Source organism: Mustela nivalis (genome assembly GCF_964662115.1).
Source record: "Mustela nivalis genome assembly, chromosome: 4".
Lineage (NCBI taxonomy): Eukaryota > Metazoa > Chordata > Mammalia > Carnivora > Mustelidae > Mustela > Mustela nivalis.
In genome coordinates, this window is record NC_139023.1 from 58,304,642 (window position 1) to 58,331,933 (window position 27,292).

At 37.0% G+C, this 27,292-nt stretch overlaps 1 protein-coding gene across 4 annotated transcripts in view; it reads left to right on the forward strand.

The window, feature by feature from the left end:
* The window catches only part of RAB28 (RAB28, member RAS oncogene family), a 105,118-nt gene extending 78,174 nt beyond the window's left edge, over positions 1-26,944 (forward strand). For 2 of the 4 annotated variants that reach the window (XM_082727458.1, XM_082727461.1), the window contains 3 exons: positions 12,724-12,827; positions 17,581-17,658; positions 26,049-26,944. In XM_082727458.1, the coding sequence (XP_082583584.1) occupies positions 12,724-12,827; positions 17,581-17,658; positions 26,049-26,141 (275 nt within the window). In that variant the 3' untranslated portion in view covers positions 26,142-26,944. Of the gene's footprint in view, positions 1-12,723; positions 12,828-17,580; positions 17,659-24,707; positions 24,803-26,048 lie in introns of all 4 variants that reach the window. The other 2 variants (XM_082727459.1, XM_082727460.1) reach the window with 2 other exon arrangements.
* The last annotated feature ends 348 nt before the right edge of the window (positions 26,945-27,292 follow it).

Here is a 27,292-nt window from a genome sequence, read left to right on the forward strand (position 1 = left end):
ATATATGACTTGCAAATATTTTCTCCCATTCTGTAGGTTGCCTTTTCATTTTGTTTGATGGTTTCCTTTGCTGTGGAGAAGTTGAATTTGATGTAGTCCTATTTGTTTATGTTTTATTTTATTGTCTTTACTTTTTGTGTCAAACCCAAAAAATCATTACTAAAACTTCAGTTAATAGTCTTTAAGTCTGTGATTTTTAATGGCCAGAGAGTATATTGCATTATGTGGTTGTGCCATAATTTAACTCTGTGTCTCTTTTGGGACATGAATCTTTCTTCTGATATTTTTTTGTGCTACAGATAACTGTGTGGTGAAGATCTTAATTTATAATTGTTACTTTTCTACACCTCTGATTTTTTCGTCAAGATAAACTCTTCCAAGTTATGTTATGTGGTTATGGAGTATAAATGTTTTAAAGTTCAGCACAGATTTCCAAGTTGCTTTTCAAAAAACTAGTAGTACCATCAATTGTGGGTGTTCTCATGTTGTTTTGGGTTTTTGTTTTTGTTTTTTCTTTTGTTTTGTTTTGTTTTTAGTTTTGCCATTTGAAAGGTAGACATCAGTTCTGTTTTTTCTTTCACTTGCTTTTCTTTGCATACTGATTGAACAATGCTTTCACAGGTTTATGTGAAAACATTCTTAAAAAGGCCTTTAAGGTAGCCTAACATTCTGTCAATCATAATTATTAGTTACGTTACTGAGAAAATACCACTTCTCACTGGATTGTTAGTATTCCATGAAACCCTGACATATGCTTTTGTTGCTGTCTCTTTCTTGCTGTAAGTCTAAATTATAAAATATGAAATATTGTAAATTGTATTTCCCCCCTTCCCCTAACCCTCCTCCCCCCACCAACCCTCAGTTTGTTTTGTGAGATTAAGAGTCACTTATGGTTTGTCTCCCTCCCAATCCCATCTTGTTTCATTTATTCTTCTCCTACCCCCTTAACCCCCCATGTTGCATCACCACTTCCTCATATCAGGGAGATCATATGATAGTTATCTTCCTCTGCGTGACTTATTTCGCTAAGCTTGATACCCTCTAGTTCCATCCACATTGTCGCAAATGGCAAGATTTCATGTCTTTCGATGGCTGCATAGTATTCCATTGTGTATATATACCACATCTTCTTTATCCATTCTTCTGCTGATGGACATCTAGGTTCTTTCCATAGTTTGGCTATTGTAGACATTGCTGCTATAAACATTCGGGTGCACGTGCCCCTTTGGATCACTACGTTTGTATCTTTAGGGTAAATACCCAGTAGTGCCATTGCTGGGTCATAGGGTAGTTCTATTTTCAACATTTTGAGGAACCTCCATGCTGTTTTCCAGAGTGGCTGCACCAGCTTGCATTCCCACCAACAGTGTAGGAGGGTTCCCCTTTCTCCACATCCTCGCCAGCATCTGTCATTTCCTGACTTGTTGATTTTAGCCATTCTGACTGGTGTGAGGTGATATCTCATTGTGGTTTTGATTTGTATTTCCCTGATGCCGAGTGATATGGAGCACGGTTTCATGTGTCTTTTGGCCATCTGGATGTCTTCTTTGCAGAAATGTCTGTTCATGTCCTCTGCCCATTTCTTGATTGGATTATTTGTTCTTTGGGTGTTGAGTTTGCTAAGTTCTTTATAGATTCTGGACACTAGTCCTTTATCTGATATGTCGTTTGCAAATATCTTCTCCCATTCTGTCAGTTGTCTTTTGGTTTTGTTAACTGTTTCCTTTGCTGTGCAAAAGTTTTGATCTTGATGAAATCCCAATAGTTCATTTTTGCCCTTGCTTCCCTTGCCTTTGGCGATGTTCCTAGGAAGATGTTGCTGTGGCTGAGGTCGAAAAGGTTGCTGCCTGTGTTCTCCTCAAGGATTTTGATGGATTTCTCACCTTGAGGTCCTTCATCCATTTTGAGTCTATTTTTGTGTGTGGTGTAAGGAAATGGTCCAATTTCATTTTTCTGCATGTGGCTATCCAATTTTCCCAACACCATTTATTGAATAAGCTGTCTTTTTTCCATTGGACATTCTTTCCTGCTTTGTCGAAGATTAATTGATCATAGAGTTAACCGAGGGTCTATTTCTGGGCTCTCTGTTCTGTTCCATTGATCTGTTTTTGTGCCAGTACCATGGTGTCTTGATGATGACAGCTTTGTAATAGAGCTTGAAGTCCGGAATTGTGATGCCACCAACTTCGGCTTTTTTTTTCAATATCCCTTTGGCTATTCGAGGTCTTTTCTGGTTCCATATAAATTTTAGGGTTCTTTGTTCCATTTCTTTGAAAAAAATGGGTGTTATTTTGATAGGAATTGCATTAAATGTATAGGTTGCTTTAGGTAGCATAGACATTTTCACAATATTCTTCCAATCCAGGAGCATGGAACATTTTTCCATTTCTTTGTGTCTTCCTCAATTTCTTTCATGAGTACTTTATAGTTTTCTGAGTATAGATTCTTTGCCTCTTTGGTTAGGTTTATTCCTAGGTATCTTACAGTTTGGGGTACAATTGTAAATGGGATTGACTCCTTAATTTCTCTTTCTTCTGTCTTACTGTTGCTGTAGAGAAATGCAACTGATTTCTGTGCATTGATTTTATATCCTGACACTTTACTGAATTCCTGTACAAGTTCTAGCAGTTTTGGAGTGGAGTCTTTTGGGTTTTCCACATATAGCATCATATCATCTGCGAAGAATGATAGTTTGACTTCTTTTTTGCCAATTTGGATGCCTTTAATTTCCTTTTGTTGTCTGATTGCTGAGGCTAGGACTTCTAGAACTATGTTGAACAGCAGTAGTGATAATGGACATCCTTGCCGTGTTCCTGACCTTAGCGGAAAAGCTTTCAGTTTTTCTTCATTGAGAATGATATTTGCAGTGGGTTTTTCATAGATGGCTTTGATAATATTGAGGTATGTGCCCTTTATCCTTACACTTTGAAGAGTTTTGATCAGGAAGGGATGCTGTACTTTGTCAAATGCTTTTTCATCATCTATTGAGAGGATCATATGGTTCTTGTTCTTTCTTTTATTGATGTGTTGTGTCACATTGATTGATTTGCGGATTTTGAAACAACCTTGCAGCCCAAGAATAAATCCCACTTGGTCGTGGTGAATAATCCTTTTAATGTACTGTTGAATCCTATTGGCTAGTATTTTGGTGAGAATTTTCACATCTGTGTTCAGCAAGGATATTGGTCTGTAGTTCTCTTTTTTGATGGGGTCCTTGTCTGGTTTTGGGGATCAAGGTGATGCTGGCCTCATAAAATGAGTTTGGAAGTTTTCCTTCCATTTCTATTTTTTGGAACAGTTTCAGGAGAATAGGAATTAGTTCTTCTTTAAATGTTTGGTAGAATTCCCCCAGGAAGCCATCTGGCCCTGGGCTTTTGTTTGTTTGGAGATTTTTGATGACTGTTTCAATCTCCTTACTGGTTATGGGTCTGTTCAGGCTTTCTATTTCTTCCTGGTTTAGTTGTGGTAGTTTACATGTCTCTAGGAATGCATCCATTTCTTCCAGATTGTCAAATTTGTTGGCGTAGAGTTGCTCATAGTATGTTCTTATAATTGTCTGTATTTCTTTGGTGTTAGTTATGATCTCTCCTCTTTCGTTCATGATTTTATTTATTTGGGTCCTTTCTCTTTTTGATAAGTCTGGCCAGGGGTTTATCAATCTTATTAATTCTTTCAAAGAACCAGCTCCTAGTTTTGTTGATTTGTTCTATTGTTTTTTTGGTTTCTATTTCATTGATTTCTGCTCTGATCTTTATGATTTCTCTTCTCCTGCTGGGTTTAGGGTTTCTTTCTTGTTCTTTCTCCAGCTCCTTTAGGTGTAGGTTTAGGTTGTGTACCTGAGACCTTTCTTGTTTCTTGAGAAAGGCTTGTACCGCTATATATTTTCCTCTCAGGACTGCCTTTGTTGTGTCTCACAGATTTTGAACCGTTGTGTTTTCATTATCATTTGTTTCCATGAATTTTTTCAATTCTTTAATTTCCTGGTTGACCCATTCATTCTTTGGAAGGATGCTGTTTAGTCTCCATGTATTTGGGTTCTTTCCAAATTTCCTCTTGTGATTGAGTTCTAGCTTCAGAGCATTGTGGTCTGAAAATATGCAGGGAATGATTCCAATCTTTTGATACTGGTTGAGACCTGATTTAGGACCGAGGATGTGATCTATTCTGGAGAATGTTCCCTGTGCACTAGAGAAGAATGTGAATTCTTTTGCTTTAGGATGAAATGTTCTGAATATATCTGTGATGTCCATCTGGTCCAGTGTATCCTTTAAGGCCTTTATTTCCTTGTTGATCTTTTGCCTGGATGATCTGTCCATTTCAGTCAGGGGAGTGTTAAAGTCCCCTACTATTATTGTATTATTTTTTATGTGTTTCTTTGATTTTGTTATTAATGGGTTTATATTGTTGGCTGCTCCCACGTTAGGGGGCATAGATATTTAAAATTGTTAGATCTTCTTGTTGGACAGATCCTTTGAGTATGATATAGTGTCCTTCTTCATCTCTTATTATAGTCTTTGGCCTAAAATCTAATTGATCTGATATAAGGATTGCCACTCCTGCTTTCTTCTGATGTCCACTAGCATGGTAAAGTCTTTTCCACCCCTTCACTTTAAATCTGGAGGGTTCTTTGGGTTTAAAATGAGTTTCTTGTAGGCAACATATAGATGGGTTTTGTTTTTTTATCCATTCTGATACCTTGTGTCTTTTGATTGGGGCATTTAGCCCATTAACAGTCAGGGTAAGTATTGAGAGATATGAATTTAGTACCATTGTATTGCCTGTAAGGTGACTGTTACTGTATATTGTCTCTTTTCCTTTCTGATCTACTACTTTTAGGGTCTCTTTTTGCTTAGAGGACCCCTTTCAATATTTGCTCTAGAGCTGGTTTGGTGTTTGCAAATTCTTTCAGTTTTTATTTGTCCTGGAAGCTTTTAATCTCTCCTTCTATTTTCAATGATAGCCTAGCTGGATATAGTATTCTTGGCTGCATGTTTTTCTCATTTAGTGCTCTGAATATATCATGCCAGCTCTTTCTGGCCTGCCAGGTCTCTGTGGATAAGTCTGCTGCCAATCTAATATTTTTACCATTGTATGTTACAGACTTCTTTTCCCGGGCTGCTTTCCGGATTTTCTCTTTTGTCACTAAGACTTGTAAATTTTACTACTAGGTGACGGGGTGTGGACCTATTCTTTTTTATCACATTGATTTTGAGGTGGGTTCTCTGCACCTCCTGAATTTTGATGCTTGTCCCCTTTGCCATATTGGGGAAATGCTCTCCAATAATTCTCTCCAGTATACCTTCTGCTCCCCTCTCTTTTTCTGGAATCTTTCTCTCTTTCTTCTGGAATCCCAATTATTCTAATGTTGTTTAGAATAAGTGACAATTCTCCCCTCGTGGTCCAGTAGCTGTTTGTCCCTCTCTTGCTCAGCTTTATTCTCTATCATTTGGTCTTCTATATTGCTAATTCTTTCTTCTGCCTCATTTATCGTAGCAGTGAGAGCCTCCATTTTTGATTGCACCTCATTAATAGCTTTTTTGATTTCAACTTGGTTAGATTTTAGTTCTTTTATTTCTCCAGAAAGGGCTTTTATCTCTCCTGAGAGGGTTTCTCTAATATCTTCCATGTGTTTTTCGAGCCCAGCTAGAACCTTGAGAATCATCATTCTGAACTCTAGATCTGACATATTACCAATGTCTGTATTGATTAGGTCCCTAGCCTTTGGTAATGCCTCTTGTTCTTTTATTTTGTGGTGAATTTTTCCACCTTGTCATTTTGTCCAGATAAGAGTATATGAAGGTGCAAGTAAAATACTAAAAGGGTGGCAACAACCCCAGGATAATATGCTTTAACCAATCAGAGGAGATCCCAAATTGTGAGGGGGGGAGAAAGGGGATAGAAAGAGGTTCAGAAAGAGAAAAAAAAAAAAAAGAAAAGAAACAATTAAAAAAAGAAAATGAATAACAAAAAAGTATAATAAAGAAAAAATATATATATATTAGATAAACTAGTTAAAAAAACATTAAAAAAAGAAAAGGTAAAAGTTAAAAAATATTAGCAGAAGAAGAGAAAAAAATTGAAAAAGAAAAAAAAATTAACTGCAAGACTAAAGAATCATGGGGTGAAAGTCGTGAGTTCTGTGCTTTGCTTTCTCCTCTTCTGGAATTCAGCTGCTCTCCTTGGTATTGAAACTGCACTCCTTGGTAGGTGAACTTGGTCCTGGCTCGATTTCTTGTTCTTCTTGGGGAGGGGCCTGTTGTAGTGATTCTCAAGAGTCTTTGCCCCAGGCGGAATTACACTGCCCTTACCATGGGCTGTGCTGGGCTGTGCTGAGTAATCCACTTGGGCTTGCTTTCTGGAGCTTTTGTTCCCTGAGCACTTTCCGTAGAGTTCCGGAGGACGGGAATGAAAATGGCGGCCTCCCAGTCTCTGGCCGGGAGGAGCCCAGAGCCCGGGGCCTCACTCCTCAGTGCACCCTCAGAGAACAGCGCCCAATTACTCCCGTCTCTCTGGCCTCCAGCTGCGCTCCGAGCTCACCGAGCCTGCGACCAGTTCAAGGTAACCCTGAGCTGGGAGCTCACTCCTCGGCTCTGTCTCTGTAGCCGGCTCCCCCGTTCGAATACCTGTAAGCTCTGTGACACTCAGACACCCCCAAACCTTCTGTGACCTTGCGGGACCTGAGGTCACGCTGACCCCGCGTGGGCTTCACCCCGGTTTAGCCTCTGGAGCGAAGTCCCTCAGTGGAACAGACTTTTAAAAGTCCTGATTTTGTGCTCCATTGCTCTGCCACTTGCTGGGAACGCCCCCCCCCCCCCCCCCCCCCCCCCCGTCTATCTTCTCGTCGCTTTGGATTCACTTCTCCGCCAGTCCTACCTTTCAGAAAGTGGTTGATTTTCTGTTTCTAGAGTTGCTGTTCTTCTTCTCGTCCATCTGCCATTGGATTTGTAGGTGTTTGCAATCTTTAGATAAGCTATGTAGCTGATCTCCTGCTACCTGAAGTAGTCTCAGCCTGCTACTTCTCCGCCATCTTGACTCTAGGTTGTTCTTTCTAATAGCTTTCTAAGTTTTGTCAAAATTAAGGTTGTTAACCAAAATTAGGCTTCTCATACGACTTCTATTTCATGTGATTTTAGGAACATTACAGATAGTCTTAGTGTCTTGACAATGTTTTTTCCCCCTTTCCATTTTAATATACAGGTCAGGATGAATGAGCCACATAATTTTTTTTTTTTTATTTTGCATAGTTGGTTTTGACAATAAAAAATTTGGATTTTCTTGTCTGTCTAATGTAGACTTAGAATTTTTTCATCTTTGTGCTTTTTGTCCTCGCTTATGTTCCCTACACAAGAAAGCCTAGGGTATTAATATCATTGGTTTATCTTTTGCATTCTTATCCTATACAGCTCTGACCTCCCATTTGTAGACCCTAGTTTCGATCTTTTTTTAGTTTCTGAGATGCTTCCACATCAATAAAATTCCTGTATTTTTAATATCTTCCTTGAAAAAAGTTTTAAACTTCTGCCGTATAATGTACGTACTTACTTGTCTTTTCTGTTGGGGGCCTATTTGGCCAGGCACTGTCCTGGGTGCTGCAGATACAAGGAGCTTACAGTTTGATAAAGAGACTAACAGGAAAAATACATAATCAGAGACAATTGTAAGTGCAAAGACCCTAAAGGAAGATTGCACTTAGTAGTAAGAGAAAAACAGGAGGCCAGCCAGGATGGCTGAAATGAGTTAGCAAAAAAAGGGAAACAGTGGAAATGAGGTTTAAAAAGCCAGGAACCAGATCACACAGGGTGCATAGGCCACTGTAAAAGAGATGGGAAGTTACTGGGGGATTGTGAAGAACACAAACAAACAAAAAGTAATCTGGCGTTTTAAAAGGTTAATTTGGGTTGCTTTGCTGAGAATAAACTACAGAGAGTCAAATGTAAAGCAGAGAAGCCACTGAGGAGGCTACTGTAAAAATCTTAAGGAAAAAAAATCGGGGAAGAAAGCAGAGCTAAAAGAAAATGGGCTGCCGATGGTGTGGTTCACTGAAGGACATAAAGGAAATTAAATCAAAGCAGTGAGTGTTTTCACATATATGATAGAATGTTATCACATATATGAGAGTGTTACCATATGTATGTATTGTCGCTGGTTAATAATTTCCAGGATGATCTTAAAAGTGAAGAAAGGAAGGATTTTACCAGTGTAAAATATAAAAAATATATTAAAAATAGGCCCTTAAGTATTTGCCAAACGAATGAATGATCTATAAAGTGGTTATCCTTTGAGATTATTAAGCATATGTTTAAGCAGGATTGTAGTATGCTTGAGGTAGAAGAAATTGCATGTATGTGCAACATTAATGCCTCTGTCCTTCAGTTGCTTTGATATTGGCAGGATATGCACAAAAGTGTTATCGGTAGTTGACTCTAGTTAATGGCATTTTTTGAGTCCCTGGATCACACCACAGCTAAAGATAAAATAGTTATTGGGTTTTTCAGTTATGTGAGGCTATAAAATTCCCTCCATTTTTAGGAAAAAAAAAATCTAAAATCTATGAAAAAGAAGATGATAGTTTGGACAATATTTTACTTAGTAGTAGTAGAGATGTAAAAAGTAGGGCAGATCCTCAATAGATTTTTGGAATAAAAAGTAAATACGAAATGCTAACGGATTTGACATGGAATGCGAGGGATTGAGAGAAATCACTTAAAGACAGTTAACCTGGATTTAAAAGGAGACACAGTGTGTTACAGGTTTTGTTCTAACTACACTCAGCTGCATTAGTAGAGGTGTTGAGTAGATCAGTGCTTGCATTCAAGCAGAGAAATTACTTAAGTAATTAAGCAGAGAAACTGTACCATGTACAACACTGAGAAAAAGGGCAGGTAACTTGAAGATAGTAAATGCAAGGAAGTGATTATACTGATGGAGCATGAAATCTAAGTTGAGTAAGGAATGGTTCAGGAAATTGAAAATTGTTAAGATATAATTGGTAACTGATGTTAAAGTTTTGTGTGAGTCTAAAAATTGCTGGAGTTGAGTTACAAAAGCAGCTGAGCTGTAAAGACAGGAGATAATGGATAGACTGGGATACATAAAATTAATATCGATATTACAGAGAGGGTGCAGAAATTGATACGAACTAAATCTTAAGTATGTTAGTGTAGGTTGGGAACAAGATGACTAGAGGTAAAGGACTCAAGGAACGTGAGAGAGCAAGGACACTGTGTGTGGGCACTGATGGTGACAGCAACAGTAATGGAGTGACTGAGACCCAGGAGAAATCTCTGAGATATTCACCGAGTTCAGGCAGGGGTTGGCTGATAAGCCAACAAATAAAAGTAGCTAGATGGACGGAGGTACAATAATTTGGCTCAAATGATTATTCAAATCTAAGGGTTTTTAGGGAAAACAGGGAGAATGGTCTGGAAAGAGAAACATGGAACAAGGTCACCTATCCCACCTTCAGGCCTGACTGACAAGGTAGATACAACAGGGGAAAATTAACATTTGAAAGAGCTTTAGGAGGGGTGTTTGGCTGGCTTAGCTGGTAGACCCTGAGACCATGCGACTCTTGATTGCAGAGCCCTGAATTCAAGCCCCAAGTTGGGGTAGAGTTTACTAAAAAAAAAAAAAAAGAAAGAAAAAAAAATAATAATAAAACCTAAGAGAAAAAAAAAAAAGAGCTTCCGGAGAAGACAGCATCATCCTCACAGGAGATAATATTTTACATTTCATTTTCATAGTTTTTCTGAATATTTGGGTAATGAATATGTATTACGATTATTAGGAAATTTTTATTCCATTTTCAAAAACAAAATATGAGAACTAGAAAGATGGTGTGGTTCACTGAAGGACATAAAGGCAATTAAAGCAGTGAGTGTTACCACATATATGATAGAATGTTATCACATATATGAGAGTATTACCACATGTATGCATTGTCACTGGATAATATTTTTAAGGATGATCTTAAAAGTGAAGAAAGTAAAGATTTTCCAGTGTCTCACTATAACTTTATCTTCAGAATATACATTTCTGGATCATTTAGAGTTAAGAATTCTAGTAACTGAGTCCTCTTAAACATTGCCCACTAAATTTTAACAGAGCAGAGGAAAACATTGTGGTAAAGTTCTGGGAGGGCCTATTCTCTATCTGCTGTCTCCTTTGTCAGACTCTCAATTATAACTGCTTCAATTGCTGATGATCTTTTATGCTCCTAAAGTATGGATGATAACTTTTTTAGGACCAGGATTGTATCTTTTCCATCTTTGGGTTCTTATTGCTTAACCTACTAGTTGGTATATAATAGGTACTTAATAAGTGTTTGATGGATAAATGTTGTTGTTTTCAGTTGATCAGTGATAGTACTAGTTTCTCAAGGGTATCGTCTTTTTTTTTTTTAAATATTTATTTATTTTAGAGAGATAGAGTGTGAACTGGGGGAGGGGCATAGGGAGAGGGAGAAAATCTCAAGCAGACTCCCTGCTGAGCTCCGAGCCTGCCGTGGGGCTTGATCTCATGATCCTGAGCTGAAACCAAGAGTTGGACACTCAGCTGATTGAGCCACCCAGGTGCCCCATCATGGTTATCTTTATTAGGGAAAACCTTTTGCTTGGGTAATAAATTCCCCAGTGCTATAAGTAAGTGAATGTGGTAGTTAGGTTGTTGGTGGACAGGAGGAAAGAGGAAAAACAAGAAAGAAAAAATGGAACAATGATAGACTATTCCATTCAAAAAGATGAATACACACATATATTAAATGACAAACTATGTGTTTGTTTTTATTTTTAATTGGACAGTGATTTCATTGGTTAATTTTCTTTTTTTTTTTAAAGATTTTATTTATTTATTTGACAGAGAGAAATCACAAGTAGATGGAGAGGCAGGCAGAGAGAGAGAGGGAAGCAGGCTCCCTGCTGAGCAGAGAGCCCGATGCGGGACTCGATCCCAGGACCCCGAGATCATGACCTGAGCCGAAGGCAGCGGCTTAACCCACTGAGCCACCCAGGTGCCCCACATTGGTTAATTTTCTTAGTGACATGACTTGTTCTTATTCATGTTGAATTAGGAAAGCATTTTAGCCTCACTATTATGATAAACTAGATGTATAAATGTCAGTGCTAATAGCTTAGTATTTTAGTCTTCTACAAATTGATGCCTATGGTATCTGGATATTTTTTGGCTTGTTCTTATAAATAAGGTCTCAGTGATGTTTAAGGAACAACAACCTGTGGCCAGAAAAGAAAAAAAGCTCCATATTATCCAAGCTAAGCAATATAAATGAGACTCAGAAATCCCCCACTAGATCAAAAGTCTCCTAGAGAAAGATCTTTTGAGCCTGCAAACTAAAGACCTTCAATATAATTTTAAATAAAGCCTTTTATGTAGTATGAGAACATTTTTTAGTTGATAATCAATTGCCACTATTATGTAGGCTTAGTAGATTTACAAATTTACAACTTTTTACAAGTCAGTTGGGTCCCTTCCTCAGGAAATCAGTTCAAGTTTTTTTTTCCTATATTGACTCAAAGAGCCTAGTTGTCCTTAAATCCTGCAAATATATTTGCCTTATAATTTGACGGCATTGAGTCAACACCCTTATAGGGTCTGTAGTGTTGTAAAAAGAGAAACTGTCCAATAAAGGATCACATTTGAAAAAATAGACTGTGCTGGATAAAACCAGTATTGGCCATGAGTACCGTGCTTTGCTTTAAAGCACCTATACCTATTCAAGGAAATATCCCCTTACTGAGTGCTTTCAAAATGTGTACTTTAGGTTTGGAAAGCAACTGAGATGTATCTTTGTGAAATTAAACCATGGTTTCAAATAAAGTAAGCATGCAACAAAATATTGCTACCTTTCGGCATAAAATTAATTCTGTATTTGTGTTAACATTAAAGTTTATAGAGATTGCAGAACTATTGTAATTATTAAAGCAATTAAATTGTTTCAAACTAAGTATGCTTGGGTAAGTGCATCTTTCAGTTACAGTTGACCCTTGAACAACATGGGGGTTTGGAGTGCCAATTCCCTGCATAGTCAAATCCATGTGTAACTTTGGCTCCCTGAAACATAACCACAAACAGCTACTATTGCCTAGATTTACTGATAGCATAAACAGTCAATTAACACAAGTTTTGTTTGCTATGTGTATTATATACTATACGCTTACAATAAAATCAGGCAGAGAAAAGAATGCTGTTAAGAAAATCACAAGGAAGAGAAAATACTTTTATAGTGCTGTACTATAAAAATCCACATCTAAGTTCAAACCCACGATGTTCAAGTGTCAACCATAATCATTATGTTTAAACATGTTATGCTAAGTAGGTCTTTTTTTGGGTCTCATCAATGTGCCTTGAAGCTGTAAGTAATAAGAATGATAGCTTTCATTTTTCAAGCACTTCTTATGTGCTGGTCATTGTGCATCATCGATGCATTCACTCTCTAATAACTCTACATAAGGTAGGTAGGTGTGTGTGTGTGTGTGTGTGTGTATACACACACACGTATATATATATTACATGTATATATATACATGGTTAGTCTCAGTTTTTAGCTTTATAGACTCAAGCATAAAAAGGTTAAAGAATTGCTCAAGGTGACACAGCTAGTGTCTAAGCTGGGAAATAATTTTGGAAAGTAAGTCAAATTTAAACATGTTAATGTATTGTTTGATTCAGATACTGAGTTTTATTCTCTGTTTTTGTTTACTTTTCTAGTTGATTTGGAACATATGCGAACAGTAAAACCTGAAAAACACTTACGGTTTTGCCAGGAAAATGGTTTTAGTAGCCACTTTGTCTCAGCAAAGACAGGAGACTCTGTAAGTAAAATAATGAATATTGAATATTATGAGCGATCTTTTTTAGTAATAGTATTCACAGGAAGTACACTTCCTAGGCTTAACTTTTGGAATAAATTAATTCCTATTGAAGACATAAAATAGATAAAATGTTTATTCTGTTTATATTACATTTATAATTCATTTAACCTAAGTTTATGGTTATTTTAGGGAATTTAAAAGTATGAGAGAAAAAGAACATATATCCAAAAAAAAAAAAAAAGAAGAACGTAAAAATCACCCACTATCTCAGCATCAAGAGATTACCATTCACAACCTCCTGTGATTCCTTATAGTTTTCTGATGCTCCCAAATGCTCATGCTGTTGCTGCTAGTGAATTGCATTCACTGAATGCTTGCTTTGTGACTTGCGTTGTGCTTCTCTCATTATGTCTGTGCTATAGAGGAGTCCTAGACAGTTTATGTAAGGGTACACAGCTAATGAGTGGTGGGGATAGGATTTGTAAACCTAAGTAGTGACCGTCCAGAGTTATTAACTGCACTAAAAATTTATTTAAAAATTAAGATCATAAATATAGAAATAACTTGGTGTTTTAATGTTTTATTTAATATATTTGTGAGCAGAAAATTTGACCATGTCATTTGATACTATTAAAGAGATTTAATAATCCATTAGATTTAAGTAGATTTAATAATCCATCCTACTGCCAACATTGTATTAGTGCTATTTCACTGTGGTGTTTTTTTAACATCCAGGATTTTTTAATTTACTTTTAAATCTATATTAATTTGGTAGGCCAAAAATAAGAAAAAAAAAAGGTACCTTGGTGCTTGAATTTCTTTGATTGCTATCAAGGTTGAACTTTTAAAAATTTCATTACCTATTTATTTTATGATTATTTTCAGAACTTTCCTCCAAGATAATGCAAACATGGGCACATACCCACACATGCCATTCAAAAATGTGTAAAATCAGTACTCCTTGATAAATACATGGATTGGGCTTCTACCCTCACTTATCTTCTTAGGGATCTTCTGTCATTTTTGAATTATTTTATTTTATTTAATAATTTTTTATTATTTTTGAGAGGGAGAGAGTGAGTGAACATGTGAGTGGGCAGGAAGGGGTAGAGGGAGAGGGAGAATCTTAAGCAGGCTCCATGCCCAGTGTGGAGCCTGATGTAGGGCTCAGTCTCACAGTCCTGAGATCATGACCTGAGCTGAAATCAAGGGTCGGAAGCTTAACCCATTGAGCTACCTAAGTGCCCCTAGAATTATTTCAACTTCCAGTAATTTACCTTGTGTTTAACCACTCCATATTTTTTGGTACTTATGTTGAGCCATTCTTAAAAATCCTTGTTATTTTCCTTTGAAATGCAACTTTGAAATGGTTTATTCTTGTGGAATCACTTTGAGACTTCAGTCATCCCCATCTTCAGCTTATTTTCCTCATCACCTGGGGGGTTGAGCTCCTGACTGTACTTTCTCTGATATTACCTTTGTTGTAATTCTTAGTGATTCCAGTATTTTTGTTTGTCCTCCACCCCACCTTAGCCACTCACTCCTAGGCTTTGTCATTACAGATCACAACATCTCAATGTCAGACATCCTAATCACTGACCACCCTCCTGTCTTTCCAGCTCATACCCCTGAATGCCCTAGTCCAGACAATCTGCAGTCCTGGCAGAACCTGCTAGATGCACATCTTAACATCTTTTTAATGTCCCCAACCTCCTTTCATGTTTTCCTAACTTAAATCTCTTGGCCAATCAAAATCATTGCCATATGTAGGGGCGCCTGGGTGGCTCAGTGGGTTAAGCCTCTGCCTTCAGCTCAGGTCATGATCTCAGGGTCCTGGGATTGAGCCCCACATTGGGCTCTCTGCTCAACAGGGAGCCTGCTTCCCCCTCTCTCTCTCTGCCTCCTCTCTACCTACTTGTAATCTCTCTCTCTCTCTCTCTGTCAAGTAAATAAATAAAATCTTAAAAAAAAATCATTGCCATATGTATACCCTCAATTCCCTTTCCTCGCTTTGACTTTCTCAGTTTCACTTGTCTAAACCTTAACTCTAGTTTAAACCAAGCTCCTGCTGTTTTGTGGCAGCACCCAGGTATTTGAACGTGATCAGAGAGAAACAGAGGCATGCTGGAGGTTTCACTTAAAATTCACAATCACTAGCCTGAAGGGGGGGCCTTAATGCTGCTCAGTGGTTTTACCCCATGTCCATAAGCCAACATCACTCCCTCTCACCTTGATGACTGTTTTCATAACTTCTCTTCTCTTTTCAGATCTTCAACATTTCCTCATCCATTCTCTGAGCTGATGACCTTGTTTTCTATTCTATAGAAATCTGAAGTCAACAGAAGATAACTGCATAGTCTTGCCACCACATTTACTCCCATTCTCCTTGCTCCCTGTCTCTGTTCCCATATCTTCTGTCTTCTGTCTGGTTACTGAAGGACAAACCATCCATGCTCCTGGTTAGGGCCCACTCCTCCATTGTGCATTAGTCCCATTTCTCTTGGCCTAGGAATGGACATTGATTGCTCAGCAATTCTCTCTCCGTCCTGTATCATCACTTTTTTTTTTTTTTTTCTGTCTACTGGATTATTCTATCATCACAGAAAATGCTATGACTTACCTAATTTTAAAAATAAGAAATCCTACAGTTTTCTCTAACTGTTGCCTTTTTTCTTTCCCCTAGTTCCAATGGAATGTGTCTTGAAAGAGTTGTCTCCAGTTTTCTCTTTGTAGTTTCTCTTGAATAGTTTCACCTGGACTTTTTTACCCAGTATTTCACCCATACTACTGTTATTCTAATCACCAACGACCTCATTTTTGCTAAATGCAGTGGTCAGTTCTTAGTCCTCATCTTACTTAGTTGAGGCATATAGAATAGTCAATCACTCTTTCTTCTTTGAAATACTTTCCTCACTTACCTTCCAGGATACTACACCCCCTGGTTTACTCTCACCTCACTAGCTACTCTCTCATTTCCTTTTGCTGATTCCCTCTCACTCCATCTTCTGAATATTGGAGTGCCTTAGGGCTCAGTCCTTGGTACCTTTCTCTAAACTTACTCCCCAGTGACCTCATTTAGCCTCAGGGCTTTGACCAGACCTCTTCCCTGAACTGCAGCCTGCCCAGCATCTCCACTTACATGCCTAATAAGCAGCCCTAGTCTTATCCAGGTTCAGAACTAAGCTCTTGATAGTCTCTCCTGAAATCTCCCATAGTCTTCCCCAGTTCAATAAATGGCGGATCTTCTGCTAAGTGCTAAGGTGGAGAAAATTTTAGAATCCTTCTTGACTTCTCTCTTTCTTTCATACCCCACATTTGTCTATTGCTAAGTCCTGTTGGTTGTTCTTTCATGATATATCCAGAATCTGGTGACTCTTTCTTATCTTCTCTACTGCTACCACTTTGGTTCAAGCCTCCATCATCTCTTACACTAGCGTCCTTGCTGGCTCCTCTTTTTGTACCCTTTATCTTCTGTAGTGAGAATATTCAATATAAGAATCAGATTGACCCTATTAAAATAGAAGTCACATCAAGCCATCTTCCCATGGCTTCCATTTAACTCGGAGTAAAAGTCAAAGTATTTCCATAGCTTACCAGATCTTATGTGATATGTGTACTCCCTTAATCTCTTTGCTTATTGTCCTTCATAATCCCCCACTTTCTCTCCATCCCATCATGCTAGCTTTCTCATTTTTCTTGAATGTTGACCATGAGTGAACTATCATATATAATCCCTTTTAGGATGTAAATGACATAAGCCTTTTGGAGGTATGTATCTTTTATTTTAGAAATAAAAATTAGTTGCAATAAATATTCAATAAGCATGAGATAAGTAGGGGTAAGAATATGAAAAGGCACTTATGAAACAAAGACAAGTATAACATTATAGTCAGTGTCTGGCTTGGAGTCCTGGGAATCCTAGTGAGCTCAGCATATGCTAAGTATGTATGAAAGTCTGTTTATGGAAAAGTACTTTTGGTTTCTGTTTAAGGATAACACAGTATACTATTCCTTTACTCTGAACCAATAAAATAAAGATTACTAAATTGTTTTGCTCAAGAGCTATGGCTCATTTATTGAAATTAATGAATGCCACAAAGATTATTAAAGGGTTAGAAGTTAAGCACTTTTAAGATAGGCTAAAGCCAGATCAAAAGACCAATATAGAATTGGCAGTGAAAAACCTTGGTACTAAAGTACAGACTAATTTGTTTTCCCCTGGACTTTTAGGAGTTTGCTATGCTAGTAGTCTTTTTTTTTTTTTTTAATGTAGTATCTGTAATTAATTCTCTTTTGTTAAAATTTTTTAAATGTAGGGGTGCCTGAGGTGGCACCTGAGTTGGTTAAGCAGCTGTCTTTGGCTCAGGTCATGATCCCTGGGTCCTGGGATCCAGCCTTGTGTTGTCGGGCTTAGTGGGGAATTTGCTTCTTCCTCTGTCCCTCTTCCTGCTTGTGATCTCTCTCTCTCAAATAAATAAAATACAAAATAAAATAAAAAAATTTTAAATGTAAATTTTTAGGGATAAATATCTTTATGTTTAGTGAATTGCATGATTTTCAAATTGTGATTTAATCATTTTAAAATTATTATACTTAAAATGTTATTGCATTTGACAGAGCTATTTTTTGAATAACTTGGTACATCATATTTTCACAATTCTTGATGTTTATCATTTTTTAGAAAGTTCAATTTATTTGACATTAACTTAAGCATGCCTGTTTTAAATCATTTAAACCTATTTTTGTTATGTAGGTCTTCCTGTGTTTTCAGAAAGTTGCTGCTGAAATCCTTGGAATCAAATTAAACAAAGCAGAAATAGAACAGTCACAGGTGATTATATTGAACTTTTATTTTTAAAAAACTATTTATTTCCTAAAGACATTAATTTCACCACTGACTCCTTTATCATTAATGCACCCTCTGTACATATCCCTAAAAGCCTTAGGAATAAATTGTGTGTATGAGTGAATCAGTGTTTAGTGTAGAAGATGGAAGATGTTAACTTTTTGTTCAATTATGATACCCTTGAAACTTCATTTTGTCCTAAAATTGAGATAAATATAATACACATTTAATCAGTAGTTAAATAATGGGTTAAGATGCTGATCATATTGTTTTGTACTTCTTTATTTAAGTTCTTCCAGGATTACTATACTATCATATTCTTTTTATATTTCATACAAAGTCCCAACAGTTTATTTAAGTTTTGTCTTAGAGTTTACTCCATTTGGCATCCTGCACGTTCTCTTTGGTAAAACATTATTTTTTCTTTGAGTCTGTGTTCTCTGTTCTTCTAAAACATCCCCTCTTGTAATAAGACCAGTTCTTGATGTTATTTTATTGTTAATTTAATACACAATTTAATAATGGTATTAAATAAAGGCAGTCCCTACACTAATAAATAAATGTGAATACTAACAAGCATTTAAAAATACCACCATAATAGTACACCAATTCATATGTTTGATAGAATGAAAAAATCAGAGTAAGATCCTAGAGTTTAAAGGTAAGTTTTTGGTTTGCTGAGAAGCAACAGATAAATTACATTTTCCCTCAATCCCATCTACTCTGTGCCCATCCCATTTAGCTAAAAAGGTATAATTGTCTTTTCCCATCCTTATATTTTCTTTAATTTTCTCAGTGTTCCTGGTCTTATTTTCATGGTAAATCTGTGTGTGTGTGTGTGTGTGTCTGTCTGTCTTAAAGCAAATACCAATTGAAAATTTTTATGCTGATATCTAGGATTTGATAACAATATTTGAAACTCTGGAAATCTCTTTTTTTATTTATCATTTTTCAAAAGACATTTATTTCAGCACTTACTCAGATGTGTTAATTGCATAGCTCTCTGCCCTTCCTGTATACTTTACCTTTTTAGTGCACCTCATCTTGTTTATTAGGCAATGACGCTATTTCAGTCTTCGGTTTGTCGGTGTGGTTTACTTTGAATCCATTCATCTGAAGATGAGTTCACTGTACTAGAACCCTCTTTTGTTAATGTTTGCCAGAATCCTTTGTGTAGAGAAGCCCCGTTCTTTTCTGAATCTGATTAATTTGGTGCTTTTGCCAGTTAAATTATTGATTTTACAATTGACAACATTACCCTGTGGAAACATTTTTGAAAGTTCAGATTTTAAAAAGAGGTTTTTAAGGACCGACGTCCAAGCCAGCAAGTCATGTTGAGCACAGTTATTTCTTTTTTTAATTGAAATCTATTTGGCATATCACATTGGATAAACATAAACTTAAGGTATACTGCATGTTAATTTGATACATTTATATATTGTATTATGATTGTCATTGTAGTGATAATTAACACCTCTATCACATTACATAGTTATCTTTTCTGTTTAGCAGTTTGAGTAATTAAGTTCTAGTTTCTTAACACGTTTGATGATTATAATACAATATTGTTGTTTATTTTCACTGCACTGTGTATTGTATCTCTAGGGTTTATTTACTATTTGTTTTAAATTTGTACCCTTAAAACAACATTTCTTCATCCTTCCCAGCCCTGATCTCTGGCAGCTACCATTTTATTCTGTTTTATAAGTTTGGCCTTTTAAAATTCCACATATAAGTGATATCACACAGTGCTTGTCTTTATCTGACATCTGTCACTTAGCATAACATGCTCAGGGTCCACCCATGTTGTCACAAATGACAGAATGTCTTCCTCTCTCATTGTTGAGTAACCCTCCATTATATATATATATATATATATATATATATATATATATATATATATATATATATATACATACACATACATACTATATTTTTAAAGAAGATTTATGTATTCATTCTAGAGAGAGTACATGTGTGCTCATGTGGGGAGAAGGTTGGAAGGAGAGGGAGAGGGAGTCTTGTGCAGGCTTCATGCTGAGTGCAGACCCTGGCATGGGGTTCGATCTCATGACCCATTAGATCACGACCTATGAGATCATTGCTTGAGCTGAAACTAGGACTCGGACGCTCAACAGATTGAGCCACCCAGGTACTCACTCCTATATGTACTAGACCTTTTCTTATTCTTCCATCTATTGTTGGACACTTAAGTTGTTAGTATATCTTGGGCTGTTGTAAATAATGTTGCAGTGAACATGGGAGTGCATATATCTTCAAGTTAGTGTTTTTATTTTCTTTGGCTAAATACCTGGAAATAGAATTGCAAGATCATATGGTAGTTTGGTTTTTAATTTGAGGGGGAACCGCCACAGTTTTCCATAGTGGCTGCACCAGTGTACGTTCCCACCAGTGGTGCAAAAGTGTTTGCTTTTCTTCACATTCTCCCCAACATTTATCTGTTTATTCTTGATGTTGGCTGTTCTAACTGGTAAGTGAAAGAGGGGGAGAGAAAAAGAAGTGGGGCAGGGAGGCAAGACAAAGAGGGAAGGAGAATGCACACTTTTCTGTGTTTTTTGAATGAGTCCTGAGGGAATTTGGTGTAACATTTGAAGTGTTTCGTTTTGAAGTGTTTTATTTTCTGGAGAAGGAGCTAGTTGGTAGACTGACCAGACACATGGAAACTGATGCTATAGTAATTCAGTTTGTGACATAAGTATTTATAATCAGGTTATACGGGCACCTGGGTGGCTCAGTGGGTTAAACCACTGCCTTCAGCTTGGGTCGTGATCTCAGGGTTCTGGGATTGAGCCCCATATCGGGCTCTCTGCTCAGTGGGGAGCCTGCTTCTCTCTCTCTCTGCCTGCCTCTGTGCCTATTTGTAATCTGTCTATCAAATAAATAAGTAAAACCTTTAAAAAAAAGTATGAGTGATCTTAAAAAAAACAAAAACAAAAAACTTTTATAATCAGGTTATGGTCTTGGTTCCATTTAGTGATTATTTTAAAAGATTCTGCTATTTTAGTTCTTCTAACGTAGTTTGTTCCTCTTAGGGAGTTCTATAAAATGAGTTACCAGCATATTTTGCAAGCTTTGTAAAGAAGAGGAAGAGGAAAAGGGAGGAAGGAAAGGGAACACGGTTCATTAATACAGCAGACGTTCTTTGCTGGTCTACTTCATACCAGGGGCTGCAGTAGAATCTGTGGATCCAGAGAAGAATATACGGAAGTCCTTGTCCTCATGGAGCTCCCAGAACAAGTTGGGGCAGACAGCTATTTAAACACTTATGCACTCTAGATGTCTTGTCCACAGTTCCCAATTTAAGCAATAGTTGCATTTGTATCATTTATCTGTACTCTTTTTTTCCCAACTATTCTCTTCTTAGATAGTGTAAAAGCCAGGACTGGTTGTTAACAAATGTCCTTATTTCCCATATTGTTCAAGTTTTTTTGTTTGTTTGTTTACAAAGTAGTCAGACCTTTAGGGAAAAAATGAATTTCCAGTTGGTATTCTCTCAAAGGTGTAGCGTTCAACTTTTCAGGGAGAATGGCAGGCAGAGGGAGAAGCAGGCTCCCTGCTGAACAAGGAGCTTGATGTGGGACTCAATCCTAGGACCCTGGGATCGTGACCTGAGCCAAAGGCAGGTTGGTGCTTAACCAGCTGAGCCACCCAGGCATCCCAAGAGTCCTTAATACATTTTTAAGCCTGGACATTTTCACTTTCCAGTTTATAAACTATGAATTTCTGTTTGGTTTGAACTTGGTAAGCATTAGTTTCTCAAAAAAAAAATTTTTTTCTCTTATGTCTGAGATAGTAAACTTGCTAAAAAATGCTAAAATACACACACACACACACACACATATGTATATATATACATGTACTACACATGAACACATCTAGCGTGGTAGTGCATGCACGTAACTGTACAACTGAAGTGCCCATTTAACCCCTTATCCTAGCGTCCCTCTCTTTAGCTTTTCTGAATATTGATCTTCCTTAAGGAGATACAAGGAACTTAGATTCTTCTTGCCTAGATGTTAATCTTTATCATTTTTTCCAATCTGTTTACAAAAACTGCAGTGAGATTCTTTCCTTATCTTAAACATCACTTGTCTTCCTTGCAGAACATATTTACTCGCTTTATACATACTATTTTAATCCTCAGTACTGAACATTGCTTAAGGGATTTCCTTATCATCCCATATTTTTCTTTTCCTCCTCACCTTCAAAGTGATTTTTTTCATGTAGTTTCAAGATCTATAGGTGGGACTTTAAAGACCACATAAATAAACTTTGTGTTTTTAGATCAGGAGATTGTGAACACCAAAATGGTAAAGTAACTTACACCCTAAGTGATGAAAGTTCCTGAGAGCATCTAAGGGCACATTATATTCAAGAAAAAGAAAAGTAGTTTCCTTTAAGTTTCTACTGTGTACAAAGTTCCATGCTTTAAAAAAATGCTATACCAGGATGCCTGGGTGGCTCAGTTGGTTGAATGTCTGCCTTCAGGTCAGGTCATGATCTCAGAATCCTGGGATCAAGTCCTGCACTGGGCTCCTTGCCCAGTGGGGAACCTGCTTCTCCCTCTGCCTGCCACTCACCCTGCTTGTGCAGTCTCTCTCTCTCTCTCTCTGATAAATAAATAAAATATTTTTTTAAAAATGCTGTAACCATATTTAAGTGGTAATCTATAATTTTGTTGCACTTTGAATATGTATCAATCATAATATTCTTTAATAGTTTACATCTCTGTATTCCATGCTAGACTCTTACACATCTCGGAAAGAGAGATTATGTATTATTTTTCTGAATGTCTTCAATATCTAAAATAGTGGTTAACTTTGAATGAGCAATAGTGACAAGTGTTTTAAGCCTTCAAGGTATGTTTACTCCGTATCCTGAACATGACAAACTACAACTTTTGCAATGGCAAACGTGTTACTATCTGGATTAAAACACCATTGCAGAATTTGCAAATTGATCTTTTGTGTCCTCGCAAGACTCCATCTATACTCTTTACACGTTCCTGCCCAGCGCCTGGGTTGCGTTCTTGCTTACCCTCTGCATAGCTGCCGTTTCCATTTCTAATATCCACTCACAAGTAAATACTCTGACAAAGTAAGTGTTAAGCCTGTGTTCAGCTACACAGCTTCTTTCCTCTTAGGGCCATTTCTTTATTTTTACTCCGTTAACTAATAGCAGAGAATAATAGCAGAGTGTACTTTGTGGCTCCACAAGTAAAATTTGGTGTTTTGTAGGTAACATTTTCTCTGAAAACATCAATGAATGGCTTGTAAACAAGCTGATGAGTATGAAAGCACCGACTCTGTAGTTTATGGCATGGAAATTTTGTTTTTCTCCTCATAGAAAGCAGAGTTTTGAATGTGTAGGGCCTTAGTCTAACTTCCAGTTCAGAAACTTTGTACAAAGCTTTATGTCAGACAGCCAAGGCCTCCAAGAAAGATGTTGCCTTGTTAGTTCTTCACTAATTCGATGAAAATTAATGGTGAAAATCCAAGTCATTTATGTTAGTCAGTACTTCAACCAAAATGTCTTGACCACAGGTCAGTAACCTGGTTGTGTTTATAGGATAGGGTTTAAACCGACATGCTGGAGGATTAATGAGTTGCTTACTGATTATGAAAATCCCTTTTCTTTATTGTAACCCATAGTTTGTCATGAAACAGTTAGGTTTGGGGAGGTCAGATAATGGTGTTCAACTTTAATACCTCATGTGGCAGTTGGTAATGCTTCTGTTGATAGCATCAGGCTGAATGCCTAGTAAATCATGAGTCTTGTCCAGAAGTTAATGCTGCTTGCTAGAGAATTGGAGCCGAGCCCATCCAATGCTAATATACCATAGAATCCTCTTCATTTATTATCAGTTGTTTATCTAATTTGTTATAAATATTATTACAAACAACTACCCACATTAACAAGTGTTTATATATGTGTTAATTAATATATACTAATATGAAGAAAGATTTTCAGAAATAAGATATTTGAAATCATGAAAAAAAGTGAGGATAATTTCAAGTGTAAGAAATTTGAGGGGAGCACGTTATCTCTATCATATTTGTCATACATGTCCTTTTCATCCTAAGGGTTAGAGCCATCCAAAACCTATCAAAGCAATTTTGATTTTTTATTTAGCAAAACTCCTTTAGATATTTGAAACAGTAGTTATTATGCTTAAATACTGTATGTCAGGACTTATTCTGGAATGATAGAAAAGTGTGTTTCGAAATTGTTTATTTCTATATGGAATTTGTAAGTGTGGAGGTGAGGGTTGTGTGGGACGAGGCAATGAACATCAAAAAGAAGTCTTTGACAAGCATTATATATTAATAAGTCCATAAATCTTGGACATTTATAAGTAGCACATTGCTTCCCCAGATTTATGTGTCTGCTCCCCACCTTCAAAGAGAATTAATTACTCCTCCCGCCTGTATTTCTACAACATGTTATAAGTCCACTAGTAAAGCTCTTACCTTGTATGGCAACTAGCTGTGTACATGTTTCTCTTCTCATTTAGTGCAGAGCACCAAGTGAACAAAGCCTGTGTAATTCACCTGTGCATTCCCAGTAGAGAGTGACTGGCACATAGATCTGCAGTAATATTTGTTGAAGAAGATGGAATTAAGTACTGTTACTGTACTTTAGTATAGAAAAGCCTTGTAATTCTTTTTTGTCCTCTGAAATTCTGGGCCTTATAGGTACAATGTGTCATTGTGATACCAAAAATAGAACTCCCAACTTGTCTGGGCGGTTCAGTAGACCTGTTTCAATAATTAACTAGAGTTGCAAAGAGGAGTGTTTCATGGATCTTCATTCATTTTCTTTCCTTTTATATGCATAAGTTTTTTTTTTTTTTTTTTCTGTGACGTGTTTAAATTTATGTGTTTGTTTCTTTTTCTGCTTTGGTATTCCCTTCTGTTTTCAGCCATTGAACATACTTTCCATTTTTTCTTTCTTTTCTTTTCCCTGCCCCCTGCTTTCTTCTTCATCTTGTTTATGTTGTACGGAATTGGCAGCATATTGTCAGGGCAGAAATAGTGAAGTACCCGGAAGAAGATAATCAACATACCAACTCTGCTCAGAGTAGAATCTGTTCAGTACAGTAGTGCAGGTATTAAGGGGTAAATTGATTGCATTTGGGGGGAGGAGGGAGGGAGAACTGGTAGATGCTGTCTTGCTCTTTATTCCTTATGAGTAGAGAAGTTCAAATGATTATTGTACATGATTGGAAGTTAGTATTGTTAATTGTAAGGCCTGTTTTAGAACTTTGAAAAATTGGTTCTTTGCCAGGAGACCGACAAACAAGAAATTGGAACAAATTAAAATAACATTTCAGTTACTTTCAAACATATTTGTCCTTATGGTTGTGTTTATCACATGTGCAGTGAAGTGAAGAGTGCAATGGTTATTCCCATTTTTCTTGAAGCAGCATGGTAATTGAAAGAGTATTTTTAAAATTTGCTTTGAATTACCTTTCTTTGTCTGCTTCTGTGTACAGATTTAGTAAAAGAGTTGGGAATAGTGAAGGAGCTGTTTTAATTTAAATTATTACTTGGGGCATATTACTAAATTCATCATCGAAGATATTCCTTGAAGTGTGGGTTAGAGGGATGAAAAGAAGAGTTAAAAGTGTCTTTTGGTTTAAATAATTAAAAAAAAACCATGAATATGAGGTAATTTTCTAAATTTTTCATTCTATATTTTGTTAGAGTCCTTATTCATAACCCAGTAGTGAGCTCTTTGGTAGTAAATTAGGGATTTGGGAGGAAAGTTATAAAAACTGGAAAAGTTTTAAAAATTGGGTTGCTCAAAACATTTCTCCTTTGTATGTGACTCCTATTTAACATTTACACATTTCTTACTAACTCACAGATTGCTGCAGATACTCTAAAAAAGTTACGGCTGGGTATAATGGTTTATTTAAATATTAATAAATGATGACATATTTTACTTTGAAATTATGATGTCTTGCCTGTGAATTAAAATATGTGAATGATTAATTCTCATTCCTTTGCTTTAAATTATAACCAGGGTTAATTTTTCATATTGATTTGTCAGTTATATTTTAGACTTGTTGTAACCTCAAGTTAATGTCATAAAACCAGGAAGACTCAGTAAAGGAATTGGTCTTCCGTCCTTAAAAAACAAAACCAAAAGCAAACCCAAGTCCCTCACTCTCCAGCATCTCAGCTCTCCAACAGTTTGTCCTGATTGATTCTTTTAATATCAGTTCTGGCTTCATTTATGATGTCTGTCATCAGGAGTTCACCAAAGTTCAGAAAATAAAAATATACTTCAACGAGCTCTTTCTAAATGTTCTGATGTTCTGATAATAACTCTGTTTTCTTTTATGACAGAGGGTGGTGAAGGCAGATATTGTAAACTACAACCAGGAACCTCTGTCAAGAACTGTTAACCCTCCCAGGAGCTCTATGTGTGCAGTTCAGTGAGAGCACTGTACCTTTGTACCAGTGGTCCTGGCGGCCCTTCCTCACTGTGTGGCCTGGGGCCTCTAGAAGCTCTGTTATCAGTGGCCATCTCTGTAGCATTCTGTTAACACTTTCCTTCCAGCTCCCTTGCCTCTGCGGCCTGGACAGGATTCAACTTTGGGATGACACGCTTGGAATCCAAAATGGAAAGCCCCATCTCTGGAATTAGACTGCTTCACTGAAAAAGAATAATGTTGGTTGTCTTTACGTTCTCCCTTCTTTTTTCTCCAATGTAAACCTTTTTAGACAAATATAAAGACTATACAAGTCTTGATCAACTGCCAGGATTTTGGCACAAAATCATTCTCTCATCTGAACTCCTACCTGGCAAATGTGCTTCTGAGTGCAAACATTTAAATAAGTAATATATTTTATCTATAGATACTTCAGAAGGCATTCTTTTGCTGTCTGTTGTGAGTAAAAATATATAAAGTTGTATCTAACTGAAAATGCTTGAAATAAAGTTGTAATAGATCTATTTTTTTCATTTTTTAAAAAAGAGCCTAAATTGTTTATATTGCAGTTGTAGCTCACAAAGTAGTGAGTGTTTGCTGTTGTATTTTTATTACTGTGTCACGGTCATTATGTATTGTGTAACACTCAGGTTAGATGGCTTTCTGAGGTTTGATAAGTGTTCAGCTGATGTCTCCTCCAAACTGCAGAAGAGCGTTCTCAGACGAGTCACTGCTGGTGTTGGATCATTGTGGTCAGACTGTACCCGATGTTCAGATGTTCTTCTCCTGCAAATAAACTTATTTCAGTTACTTTTTGGGGGGAATTTTCTTTGGTGTCTGTCTTTTAGTTACAGTAAACATAGTGTATTTGGATACAAAGTGAGGGATCAGGTCATGTTTAGTAAGCTTTCACTCTCTTAGACTTGTAGGTTATTTTGTTGTACCAAGTCAAGTCCGTAGCCTGTCATGTCAGGACTCCTCATGAGGTGCCCCCTACCTCTCTACCTTTTCTCATCCTGATCTCCTGTGCACTTCCTACCTCTGCACAGATAGAGCCCTGGACTCAGTCCTGTGTGCTTTATGATGCTCTGCCTTCCTGTCTTAGTGCACAGCTCCCTCTGCCTGGTATCTGCCCCCTCCGAATTCTGTCTTCTGCCG